We start from the raw sequence: 13,638 nt of genomic DNA on the forward strand, positions 1-13,638 counted from the left end.
ATGTCCAGATCCAAGCTCGGTCATGCGTAGATCAAAATCGGTCCTTTTCAGGACCACTCAAAACGTAATACGTTGCTACAACAATCTTGTCACATTAAAGGAATAGACATTATAAGGAATAAAGGGTACCTTCTGAAATTCACTGACGTTACAGCGAGCGATTGTATCTCACTCAATTACATGCAGATAAACAGGGACACTACGACGATACTCTTAGTGTTATTGGCCTAGTGTAAGCAGGTCTTGCGGGCTGACTCGCGACGTCATCTACGCTCCGTTTAAACGCGCTCTGATTGGTCGCATTACTGCAACTTCAACCTTAATTATCTCAAAATTTTGATATATGAAATGAAAACTGAAAATATACGTATTCATTAGAATTTGACAAAGAATGCAACGATGTTACTACAGTGCGTTTCATAACGAACACCCTGTATATGATGTGATACGAAGTACATGTGTATATCTAATGTATATTCAATATCCGCAATTGTATATATAATGTACATGAAATATATATGGAATTGCTATATGGGTGGTAGCTAAGCCAATTGTACAAATAGCATTCAATTTCAATTTTAAGTAGAATTTTGCTCCCATTCAAGTTGGATAATTCTACTGAACTGTAACTGATGACTGCAACAATTACCAGTGAAAGTATCATACAAGCTAATGTCAGTTTAGAATTAATAGGAAGCGAATCGAAATTTTTGATCCGTGTATCAAAAGAACAAAAACGTATCTGTAGTCCAACATATCGAAGGAACCTGTTTTTACGAAACTTCTTTACGTCAAAAAGCTTAAAATAAAAAGATGGCGGAGATAAATTATAGACTAGGTCCGCGTAATAGGAATGTAACAGTCAATCTCTTATTATAAAATTTGATTATTACCTTAGGGTGTTCCCGGACTGGCACCAGAACCTTTACTGCTACGCGAATTGGCTTCTCTCGATAAATGTCCACATATTTGGGGTCCCTCAGAGGCTTCCCAATAGCTTGAGTTTTTTGAATCTCTGTAATCCCAAAGAAATGCCAGTTAACGTGTGCAATTGGAAAATACCATCGTACATTTCAAAACATAATCACTTTTCCCATTTCTACCAGAGTATGTGCATACAAATTTATCATTATATTGTAGATGCTGTGTAGTTTTCCATAAACACAACTCGGATTCTAGCCAGCAGGTCCGAAGACAAGCTTTGGACCACGAACGTTGTTCCATAGAGCGCATAGTAAAGCTGACTAACAAGGAAGGTACCTCAGGTATCGTCCTTCTAATCCTTATGATGAATAATGAAAAATGCATTTTCGTCAGTCCTGGGGGTTGAACAAAATTATAGGGATTGAAAGGTGCACAATTTTTATAACAAAAAAACTATCGATTCGATTTTGATGAAACCAATTGCATTTGAAATTACTAAAAAAAAAGTAGAAGATACATGTTTTTGAAAAAATGTTTACGAAAAAAATGTCGCTTAAGGGGTGAGTAGTAATAGATCCGTTATAACGAGACCTGGAGGCGTGGTTAAGTAGGGGTGGGGCGTGAATCCCAAAAGTTTTACGGTTGAAATTTTCTGTTTCAAAATTGGAAGTAGAAATTTTTCTGTATGAAAACTAAACGGTAGCAGTAAAACTATCAGGCAAAGCGATATGTCGGAAAGTAAAAAGGAAAATTGAAAGATAAGCCTACATCGTGACGAAAAAAAGAGGGCTGAGACATTTTCGCACAACGAAACATTTTCTGAAATCTTGGAGAAGAACTGCAACGAACGGCTAGGATTTCTGGAGCCTGCACATTTCAGCCAGACAATCTAACGCTCCTAGGCGACCACGTGTTTCGTAGACAACGAGTTTTAACTCACAATCGTAAGGGTAGCTACCTAAGTAAAATTTAGGATTGACTTTAAGATATGAGTTATAAGATAAATTAGGTTTGTAAACGCTTTGTAAAACTGTCTATAGAGTGAATAAAGATAAACTTTCATCCGCAAGATTTAATAAACATGGTGCTCTCGACACAGAAAAAGAATATGGTGTGTGATGTGCGTATGCGAAGAATCGAAGAAAGGAAAAGGATGGCCTGGTGTGGTACGAAGGATGTACAAACGTTTCCTGGGCATTTGATATTTTTGATTTGCATTTCTTATTCGCAATGAAAATACATTTTGCAACAGGACCTTTTGAAGATTAGGAAGTTAAATACTTTGAAGAATAAGGATAATGGAATAAAGTCAATTATTTATGTTATATAATCTGTTTTTATTTACTCTTCATACAATTTTTCTATGCTTTAATTTAAGGCATACAGTCGTCCCAGTTAAAACTGCAATCTAAACGCTCGAGTGAACTATTTACTAAGTTGTGTATCGCTAATGCTACTAATTCTGTGGAGAGATGATTAAATATGCAATGCGAACGAAGAAATGATCATCAGCGAACGTCAGATGGAACATATACCTGACTCTAATTTTAAAAGTTTTTCAAAACATTGTCTCTTAAAAGCAATACTATTTTTCCCCGATGTTATTTTTATTTCGCGGTCACCATATAATTCACACAATATAACATTACAATTTGCGAGGGGTATCGTAGACCATTCATTATTTTTTGTAACAATAGTAGCAGTATCAATAAAGTGGGCTATGAATTTCTCAGAGTGATCGAGAAGTCGCCAATCCAATGGTAGAAGCGTAACCCCATCCCCTCTACAACCAAGGAGTTGTAAAGTCGGTTGATATCCATTGTGAATGTCTAGCCCCACGACGATACGCTTCTGATTGTTTAAGTTGTATGCAGTTTGCATCATCAGCAATGGTGATGGTTTTGGAACGGGTAACGATGTAGATGTAGAAGGCGTGGGGCATTCACACCCACAGATCTTTTAAGCGACATCCTGTTTTCTCCTTCGTTAAGTGCTACCTTTTTTTCGTTTACAATCGCCTTCGTTTTACTTATTTTTCCTCTTCCCATTTTCCACGTCAGATTTTTCCGCAAGTAGTGATTCTTTTAAGGCCAGACGATCAGGTATATACCCTCAGGCCGTTTTACACCCCCAGTACGATAGACTGGACACATTTTCGTACAAACTTTTTCCAAACGTTGAGATTACTCGTACATTTGAGGGTTCGCACACATTATCCAATGTTCGACGCCCTCACACTTCTCTTCATGGTATAAAGCGGCGTGAGTAGCTGGACAATCCCAATTAGAACTTTGAGAGTTGACCAATTTAACAAGGATATCTGAGATGTAACTAACAATGTTTATTACTGATTGAAGATCCTGGGAAACGACGCTTCTTAAAGGGTTAGAGCATCATCCTCCACTGCTTATCCACCATCCCTACATAATAACAGAAACTGGTAGCAGTACGAAATCTTAAAAATATTTTCTTAGTATTTAAACTTGACACTTTGAAACACTTTACAGTTTTCTAGTACGTTTGATCGTGTTAAGTTATGGATCCCCGCTGGATTCACCCGTGGTCGGCCATTGTGGCAGGACCTAGTTCATGCGGAAAAAGCTATTTCGTTAAAAACTTTATAAAATACATCAAGGATATGAGCGATGTTAAATTTCCTAGAATTATCTGGTATTATTCCGAATCACAGCCTATTTATCGTCCGAAAGAGTTGGAGAGTGTTGAGTTTCAGGAGGGGTTACCTTCCTGCTCAGACTTTACCGGAGAACACCCCATACTAATAATTATAGACGACATGATGCGGAAATCTAATGAACAGATAGTTGATATTTTTACAAAAGGTTGTCATCATAAAAACTTTAGCGTATTCTTCATTACTCAAAATATTTTTCCTCAGGGACGAGGTCAGCGTGATATATCTTTAAACGCGTTTTTCTGAAAACTACGTTTTTAAAGTCGGTGTGCACGATTTCTCGGAAACAACTGAACCGATCGATTTCAAATTTGTACACAAACTTTGTAAATATATTTTTTAGTGATTAATCGAAGGTTTAAATCTTTACCTGATTGGCGATAAATATTTTACATTTTATAAACAATTTAAGGCTAATATTATGATCAAAGATCGAAACTTTTTTTTTTTTGAGAAGCCGCGATTTTTTGGCAAAATAATATTTTGCTTATTCCTTCGACTAATTACGAGATAATACGTTATATTAACTAAATCTTTTTGGTTTTTTCATTTCACATCATCCAGACACGAGTTCTCGTGCACACTGCCGAACAACCTTTCTTAGAGGAGCGCTCGGAGATCTACTGTATCGGCCTTAAAAATCATTATTTTCGAAAATAAAAAATATTACAATAAAGTTGAAAGCCGTAACAAAAATGCTATCATAAACTCCTCCCCGCCACCTGGCTCGAGGACACCACTGGCCCCGAGCACGATCATTGCATGTATTATTGAGAAATATTGTTTGTTGCGTATATTCAGCGTTTTAGATCTCTTGTATTCAGTTTAAGATTCCTTCCCTTCACCCCTCCCCCCCTTGGAAGGCACCAGCTTGAGGACCGTCATCGAGGACCACCACCGCGGACCTTCCACAAGGACAACAGCCATCCCTGGACGAATCGCGAGAGTGGCTATGTTGCCGAGGCAACGAAAGGCAGGGAAGACATGGGCAGAGAACAGCTGATTGAGCCACGTGGGAACGATGCCCGTCCAGCCCGCCACCATCACCACGTGTATGAAGTAGTACAGAGGCCCGTGTGATAAGGGTGGAGCCCTCTCCTTCCAGCTCCGTGGACGTGCCCGGAAGGATTTTTGACAGGCCTAGAGGCCGTCATCTTGCCCGGGGCGCGACAGCCAGCCCACGCGCCGTCGAAGCGGTCCAACCAATGCCCCGAGGCCCTCGAGGCCCATTGAGGGAAACATCGAGAACCGTAAATCTGCATATCACCACTTCGAGCCAGGGTATCGTTAGCGACAGGGTGAACTTTGTGAATCAAGTGAGAATACAAGTGTGCAATCTTTTGAATTACGTGTGTGGCGGATACAGTTTGAGTGAGTATCGTATAATTGCGTTTTCCTTTTCTCCGTTCCCTACCCCCTTTTTGCTTTTGCGTTTTGATATTTAGTAGATTCCCTTTTGGATTTAGCGAGCCGTCCCACGTGAATCGGCATTTTTGCGTAGTTTCTTTCTTGGTATTTCCAACGGGCCCACAAAGCGCCCAACGGGCCCACGAGCTCGACCCCCGCGGTATATTGCGTGCGACGTAGTTTAAGTATCTTGCACCCTTTTTGGGAGACCCTCCGTGTACTTCCCTTCCTCGTCCGTTTTCCAATATTGTAAAGCCGAGGTAATTTGTAAGAAGCCATTTTGTGTTCAGGAACCTTCCTCCCTGAGACCCCTCACCTCTTCACCTGCTGCATTGCCATTTCGTGTTACAGTAAATCTTCGAGGACCTTACGAGGTCACTCGACGGTGCTACACCGAATAAGTAGCTGGCGCCCATTTGTTGTTTTTGAAATATCTAGTGTCGGTTTCTTTCTGCCTTTTCGTTTTCCCTTTCTGCCCCTCCTGTCCCCCTTGCCCGTAACATGCCTCTCCGTCCCCCGATCCCCCTCTTCCCGCCGAGGCCATTTAAATCCCTACGTCCCCGTGTGCTCCCGAGCGAGCACCCGCGTGTTATTGTTGTGGATCTGTCAATTCTGAATATTGCATCTTTTGAGTTTACCTTCCTAGTTTATTATCTTCTGGTTTCTTTTGTTCTATTTTATTGTATACCGGTATTTGCTTCTATTAATTATATCTTGTTACTTATTCTACACCGTGTTCCCTTTCTTCTAGTGTTCCCTCCCTGTTGCGATAGCTAATTTCGGTAGACCCTGGGTGAACTTAACCACCCAGAGCACGTCACAATGCATACAAATTTTCAAGTCAATAAATTAACCCTTTCCGGTCGTATGTCTGCTCTCAGCCACCACAGCAAGGAACTATACGAATCGTATACTGTATGCATTCATGTATCAGTTTACACTTCTCCTATACGAACCTCAATGCCTAAAGAACCTATTCACGAACCAATACGGTGCTCCATCGATTGGAGATAACGTAATCTAACCTAAACAAAAGTTGTATCGTTACGTATCCCTGCTCTATCGGCGGAAATTAATTCCGGCCAGTAAGATACCCACCTCCAAATTTAATCCGACCGCAAAGGGTTAAAATGGCTTTCCAGAAAATTTCGTGAAAAATCGCTTTTTTTCGGCCTCCTAACTGCGTATAATCCCTTAATATATTTGGTTGATAACACAACAAATTTGGATTGTTGTTTAACACATATTCGAACCCGTGCTTCCCATTTGAAAATTTATAGGACAAAATAAAGAAAAATCTTTGATCGACAAACCGTCCATTACCTCAATTCTGTCGGTGCTGTAATGAAATGAAACTTATTGAAACAACAAAACAACATTTTTGCGAATGAAAGACATTAAAAATGATGCAGCACTAATAGATACAGTATTTAGATCTCATTAATCACTCTGACAATAGCTTCGTATCAAAGAACTGCGATAAGCGGATGAATTTACGACGCAAAAATGATAACTTCAGTTTTATACTATATTCGCTACATTTTGTTTATATTTATTTTCATTCTTAATGCACTTTGAAGTAAGGAAATTAACTAAAAGAAATTTATTTATTAAAAGAATTTCGCAAAAATTACATACTTCCATAGAACCGTAATAGAATGTGCTTAAGGGTAAAAGGAATCACGCCAGAAATAAGGCATCTGAAAACGAAGGGGTGATTTTGGTAAACATACAACCGAGCGTTATTCAAACAATTGACCTTCTTAATTGACATAAAAAAGAGCTTTCTAATAATTGGGAAGATAAATTTAAGCACCTTTAAATGAAGTTTTTTCGGAAAACACAAAAACATGTATCTCATATTACTTTCTCATCACATACAAAGTATGTAAGAAAGTATTGCAATCCAAAAAAAAATCGACTCCCAGATTTTAATGGAAATACATGTTTTGAGGGTCCTGGGTTCCCAAAAAAGCATTTACTCATTTCTGTCTAAAACCGTCTGTGGTAAATTCAGTCCGAAAACACATTAACTTTTCAAAGAGGCTACGGATCGCAATGAAATTTGTTGTGTGTCTTCTATGTATAAAATGTAGTTTTGGTATTGAAATTAACACCAAAAGAATAATCCGTTCTGGCACTTTACCTGAAATGTGAAAAATTAAAAAAAAATGTCTATCGATAGACTGATTAAAAAATTACTATGTTCTAGTCTGCAGTGTACATACAGACCTTTTTTTTACTAGTTTCATGAGAGCCAATAGAAAAGTCTCCTCAGTATACGTCAATATCTAGACGTAGATACAATAGTTACAACTCGATAAAAAACTGACGAAACTAAAAGAATTCTCTATTTCAACTCTACATCACTCAATTCTTAACATCAAATAATTTCACAATCGTAACGTGATGCCAAAAACAATCGTAATGAGAAAGTCACATGTTGCGATCACGCCAGCAGCACCTTTTTTTTAAAGTATTTTCAAATGCAATTGATTTCATCAAAATCGAATCAAGTTTGTTTTTTTTTTTTTATAAAAATTTCGCACTTTTCAACCCCTATTTTATATGCATTCACCCCACCAGTCATGAAGATTATTCTCCAATTGATCCATTTTAATATCTCACCTGGAAGTATGCGAAATTGCGAAAACCGCCCTCGAGGAGCCCAACTTTGTGGTTAATTTCACCCCCTCAAACTGTTTTTCGGCCGTTTTTTTTTAATATATTAATTTTATGACTTGATACTTCCGGTCGTCTACGAATTCCTTCAATGGATGAACCAAACTTGACTTGATTTTTGACAGTTAAAGAAAAGTTAAATGTAGTTATTGTATCTGCATGAGAAAGAAATATTAATTTAGCTTGATGATGTGGGAGACATGAGAGAGACTCTAATGCGAATTTCAAATTTAGTAGTTATTTAAAAAACTTGTATAAACAAAGTGCAATTTTACAAACAAGACTTCAATATTAACTTGAAAAGAAGCAACTATCCTCGATAAAATAATGAAAATATCGAAGATTGTCGTTCGTTGATGATTTCTGGAAAGCGCAGAGGAGTATATAAACGGCTTGAGGTGATATTGTGCCCACGCGCGCGTAATCATTGGGCGCAGATGTGGTGAAGGAATTTATCAATATTCTCGAAACGCGCCGCACAGGACATAACAGGGACAGCATCCCGGTTTCTCAAGGAATTTCAATTCCCATAAAACGGCATTAGATTTTATAGAGAATAAAACAATATTTCACCTTCCTCGTCTCACCTCTCATGTTAGCTCTATATAAAAGCCATAACTTGGCTGAAGATACGGCACGATAAAATATTTTCTAGGAATTGAAAAAAAAGGTTTATTGCAAACGCAAGAAAACGCTCGAAGCAGATTAAAGGGGAAATCAAATACTTCAAAATGTATTAATAGTTTGTGAAATGAATATGTATGAAAATATATCTATATTTAAAATTATTGTTGCTACAAGCAATTGTACGAATTTGTACAAACATAATTTACATACATCGCAAAGAAAAGTACCATATTACCATAATGATATAGAAGGCTGCATCAGTTCACTGTTGATTAGTATCACCAATTAATAACACCAGCAGCGACTCATATACGACGTAACAATGCGACAAACAATATGGTAAGAGTTGACATGGCTCCATAAACCTGAAACTACTGATTTAATAGAAAGGCAGCCATGGCATCACTGTTTAACCAATGAAGTCTTAAACTACTGAATCGATCAGTGAAAAATTCACTGAATTATTTTATGAAAGTAAGGTAAATAATGCACACAGGTTTGAAGGAAGGGAGAACATTAAAGCAAAAATAGTAGAGAAAAAAAAAAGAAAAACTTAGGGAAAAAGAAGGTATTTGTAGATGACGATCTGATGGAAAGAAAAGTTGAAACCAAGTAAAATCAGACAAATAGGGGAGAGAAAATACAACAGGATATAAGAAATTGCAAGAAGGAGCGACATGAAGAAAATTAAATGAAAGAAAGACAGACTAGAAAACAATCTCGTTAGTAAGATCAGTGAGCCAAGAGAGACCTCACACCTATTTGTAACTCAGCACATGCGGAGTCGTGAAAGAAGGGCAGTTGTAAGTAAAGAACAGACCTTGGTTCGCCTCCGTGAGAGCAAAAGGGATTGAAGCAAAGGGTCAAAACGATCCAAGAAGAAGAAGAGGAGAAGACGAGAATGGAAAGAAATTGGGAAAGCGACTCCGTTCCAAATGTGTATTAAACTGGTAAATGTTCTGGCAATGTTCAGACGTAACGATTGATCTCTTGCTTATACAATACAACATACGATCTATGGTGGAAGTCAATAATCAGGTATAAACTTTTTCGACATAATATAAAACATTTTAATATCACATTTGATATAATTATTGAAAATCAAGATTTTTTCTAAATGTTAACAAATACTTTTGCAAACACTCTGTAAAATTTTTTATAAAATTTGGTCTATCACATATTGTTTAAGGCTTATAAGCAAACTGAGAATCACATTTTCAAAGGAATTTTGCAAAATTTATGGTATTCATATACATATACTCTAACATGATTTTTGGACTCATGGTCACAAGGCGACTCCAGTTATCGATTTAGTTAACGTTCTCGCTTTCTAGTTCCCTTCTAGTCGCCACCCAACTCAGCAGCTACGCTCTCAGGTTGATTTGTGCAATTACACCAATGCTTCGGAAAATTGATTATTATTTAGTTAAGGTCGAGGTGCTTGAATCTACCGTGGAGATAGTTTAGTTACGGTTAAAGGCAGGGGAGGAACCCGCTGAGCCAAGTTAAGGATGTGGTGCCCAGCTGTCGCCCGATACCCTGGGAAATCGGTCGTGATGAACCTCCAAGAGTTATGTACCGATACGTTAGGGAACGCTTCTCTAGGGAAAAGATAAAAGTTATCGCCTATCAGAATGATTAGTTCTCAAATTTGACTATTGTCAAAGTAGTCTGTTTTAAGACACCGATCGAGGTGTCTCGAGCTAGCTCGCGCTCCCATGCTATCTGTGGATAGTTTTTCTAGCTGGGTTTCGTGTACGGTATAGACGTAAGCTAGCTCTGAGATTTATGTTATCGGTGCCAAGTTAAGAAAATACGTTACAATACAAATAGTGTTAATTATCGCTTCTAACTGAAGTAACGTGTACAGATTGGGCTGGTGACTCAGTGGTTAGTATCGCACTACTTAATTTGAGCATCCCGACAATCATAATTTCAAATCCCGCTCACTGCAGCACAAACGGCAAACGTATACACCTATTTTTCAAATGTGTTTTAATCATGCAATTTTGTCAGTACGGAGCAGAAGTCTAGGAATACAAAGAGCAAACGGGAATTAAAAAAATACAAATTAAATATTTGAGATGCATACTAGCCCTCTACAGATGCACTCCGAGCTATATAATACTGGATGAAAGAAAGAGGGATAAAACAAAGATAACAGCAAGAGAGAGAGAAAGCAATGAATTTCGAAAAAAGCAAGACTGGCAGAAGGAAGACAGGTAGTGAATAAGTGCCTAAAGGAGAGGCAGAAGCAGAAAATAGGAACGGTAATAGACAGAGAGAATTACATAATCAACTGCGGCTACGCAAAACTACTAAATAAGATGATGAGCATGGCTGGCAAATTCAAGATCATGGACTCGAACATATAATAGCAAACATAAATAAGTAGAATCAGAGAATACAGATATAACAGAAGATACAAAATAATGAGGAACAAAGACCTACCAAAAACCTCCAGAAGCAAGAAAATAGGGAAAACCGAAAACTGATAGCTAGATGCTGGTGTGGCAACAAACAAAAAAGATAACAGATCCTAGAAAGCTAAAGTGAAGAAAATATGTAGAATCTGTCGCAGAGGAAAAGATAGGATACAACATTTGATGAGAGACTGCGATAGAAGAAGAATTTAAAATATAAGCATGATGCGAATACTGGGGAAAAAAGGGAAATTGGTTCAAACAAGTAAGAAAGGGAAGAAAAAATTGCTTAAGATATATTATACCCGAGTGGAAATTTATTCAGGCTGCCTGAATTTCCATCAGGCCCGGGTCAGGTTTTGGGAAGGCTGGCCTGTTCCGGTTCGCCTGCTCTTAGCCTTATCCGGACCTAAACTAATGTCGGTACGTTTGCCTGATCTGGCTTACCTTACGTAAGCCTCGTTAAGTCCTGACGTAATATTAATACACTCCACCGGATCAGGACTTGCTTCCACCAGTTGAATTTGGGCTTGATCAGGTAATAATATCCCGCATCAGGCAATTTCATGGCAAGCCCTATTATGGAAAATCTGACTTGGCCGTAGTCAGGCGTTATTCAGAGCTGCCGTATTAGGTGTGAAATCAGGCAACACTGAAATCGCCCTAATATGAAACTATATACATGTAATACAACCACCGGCCACCAGAGGGACAGAGATACCCGCAAGCAAAAGTGGGTCACTGAGCCGATATCAAGTATGTATACATTCAATAAAAAAATACAGTGAAAGTAGTATACATATATGTATACCATGTTCTTATTTAATACTGAATAAATAATATTCAAACACATCCCGAGATATTTCATGATATTTTTTATTTATTATGAACATTTTTATATAAAAACTATCATCCGGGTTCTCTCCGGCCCTGATACATCGTATTCCGGCTGTAATCCGACATGCAGTCCGGCCCGGATCAGAAGCCTGATCAGGGCCTGCTTCGTAGTAGCGTTACACCCCGGATAAGGGCCTCCTAAATCGGCCTTATCTGGGCCGGATGCCGATTTAAGGCACACTTTAAGGCACAAGGGTTGGATCTGAGCCTGAATAAATTTCCACTGGGGTAATTATATAATATGTCCTAAAGTCGTATTTCAAGACCGAAAGGTCGAAATAAACAAATTCATCAAATCAAGAAATAAAGGAAGTGAATATTAGATTTGCGACGACGCATTTTAGATGTGTTTTATGAAAGGAGTAAACTTGTAATTTTCTGCTTGCACGGTGAGGTTCTACGCAGTGGGAAGAGAGTTCGTGGTATTGGACTATATATTTTATACATTTTTATGTATTTCCCTCGTGGGAAGGTTCTTTCTTTATGATTTAGAAACTTGAAGTGGATCCGAAAGGAATATTTCAAAATTTAATTGCTACGGGGCCCGTGAACATCAACTACAAGCTTGGCGGAGCACGCTGATGAGGCAAAAGAAACATCAGGGAAAACTCACCCTAGAAAATCAACTATCCAGAGAGCATACGAGGGTTGCAGTGAGGGCCTGGAGTCGTTCACCGAGAGAGCAAAGCTGGATGAGATTCTCGCCTCTCGAAAATAGAACTGCAGACATCGCAACAGATGCCAGAATATATTTTATCGGAATTGTCAAACAATTGAAGATCAAGATCGCTCTGGCGAAGCCGATGTATCCGCAAATCTTATTGGGTTTAGGGTAGGTTTTACTTCGCGCCTTTGGAGAAGGTTCCGATTTTCTAAGTTTCTATCATCATTCACGGTGTGGCCATACCTAGGGACAGACGTGTTTGTCCCGATGGTTATCTAGAGCGAACAATCTGGTTATCATGAGTGGTGCTTTTGAGAGTTGGACAATTTTTCAATATCCTGAGGCAGATCGTGTCGCAGTGTCGTACTTTATGTAATACCAATCGAATGTAGATCCGTGGATTGCTAGTTAACCACGAACTGAAGAATCGATGATGTCTAATATCATTTATTTGTCATTTTTGGTTCTGCGTTGCCGTCTATAGAGCCAAGGCCTCCCGTAATTGTTTCCTTAGTACGAGAGTATCATGAGTCTGTTAGCACTAGCTAACGCCGAATTCTGAATATTATCGTTGAATATATACGTTCTATTGTGAAAATTATATCGAGTCTGTTTTATTTTTCTAGTGTGATAGAGCATTATCAATTGTTGGCTTTTCTTTGTTAATTGGGTCACGGAACCATCAATTGTAATCATTTTGATTAGGAGATATGTCATTCCCATTCCTTTTTTAAATAAAGTAAAATATTCTGTCCACTACTCGGGTCACGGAACCATTCTAGTAATTTCAGGGATATTCGGTCCTATTCTATATAACATTTTTATATTTTGTTTAGAAACAGCAGTTCCACCAACTCATTGTGTTTTGTTTAATAAATCGGGCCAGGTTATGATTCCGTATTTCAATTTGGAAATTTCTTACGTGTTCGTTGTAGTTATTTTTAATAGAATCTCCTCAGTTTCATTTGTGTCTTGTGTCCGTCTTTCTGTATCTCCCAATTCACAACAACACCGAATAAGAACTTTTGCCTAAGACTCCAAGCGACTTCACAATCCAGAGAGCATTAGAAGGTTGCAGTGAGGGCCTGGAGCCGTCTATCGAGAGAGCAAAGAATGGATGAGAATCGGGAGACACAAAAAGACTAAACACAAATGAAACTGGGGAGGTTCTATTAAAACTTGGCCAATACTCGGAGACAGTTTAGCGGTATGGTTTCGTTAATTCATATAGCCCATTTCATACGTAGAACAAGGTATCATTATTTGATAATGAAGTTTCAATAAAAATTATTTTTATAACTTATATGAAATTTATATTTTAT

The 13,638-nt window shown here is 38.2% G+C and overlaps 1 protein-coding gene across 11 annotated transcripts in view; it reads right to left on the reverse strand.

The window, feature by feature from the left end:
• The window catches only part of LOC107274785 (KH domain-containing, RNA-binding, signal transduction-associated protein 3), a 137,852-nt gene that overhangs the window by 103,503 nt on the left and 20,711 nt on the right, over window positions 1-13,638 (reverse strand). For all 11 annotated transcript variants that reach the window (XR_003061920.1, XR_003061921.1, XR_003061917.1 and 8 more), the window contains one exon: window positions 894-1,015. Coding sequence is in view for 4 of the 11 variants with exons in the window: in XM_015754297.2 (XP_015609783.1) it covers window positions 894-1,015 (122 nt within the window). In the remaining 7 variants the exon portion in view is untranslated. The remainder of the gene's footprint in view (window positions 1-893; window positions 1,016-13,638) is intronic.

The sequence above is a fragment of the Cephus cinctus genome, unplaced genomic scaffold (assembly GCF_000341935.2).
Source record: "Cephus cinctus unplaced genomic scaffold, Ccin1 Ccin1_scaffold0108, whole genome shotgun sequence".
In the NCBI taxonomy this organism is placed as follows: domain Eukaryota; kingdom Metazoa; phylum Arthropoda; class Insecta; order Hymenoptera; family Cephidae; genus Cephus; species Cephus cinctus.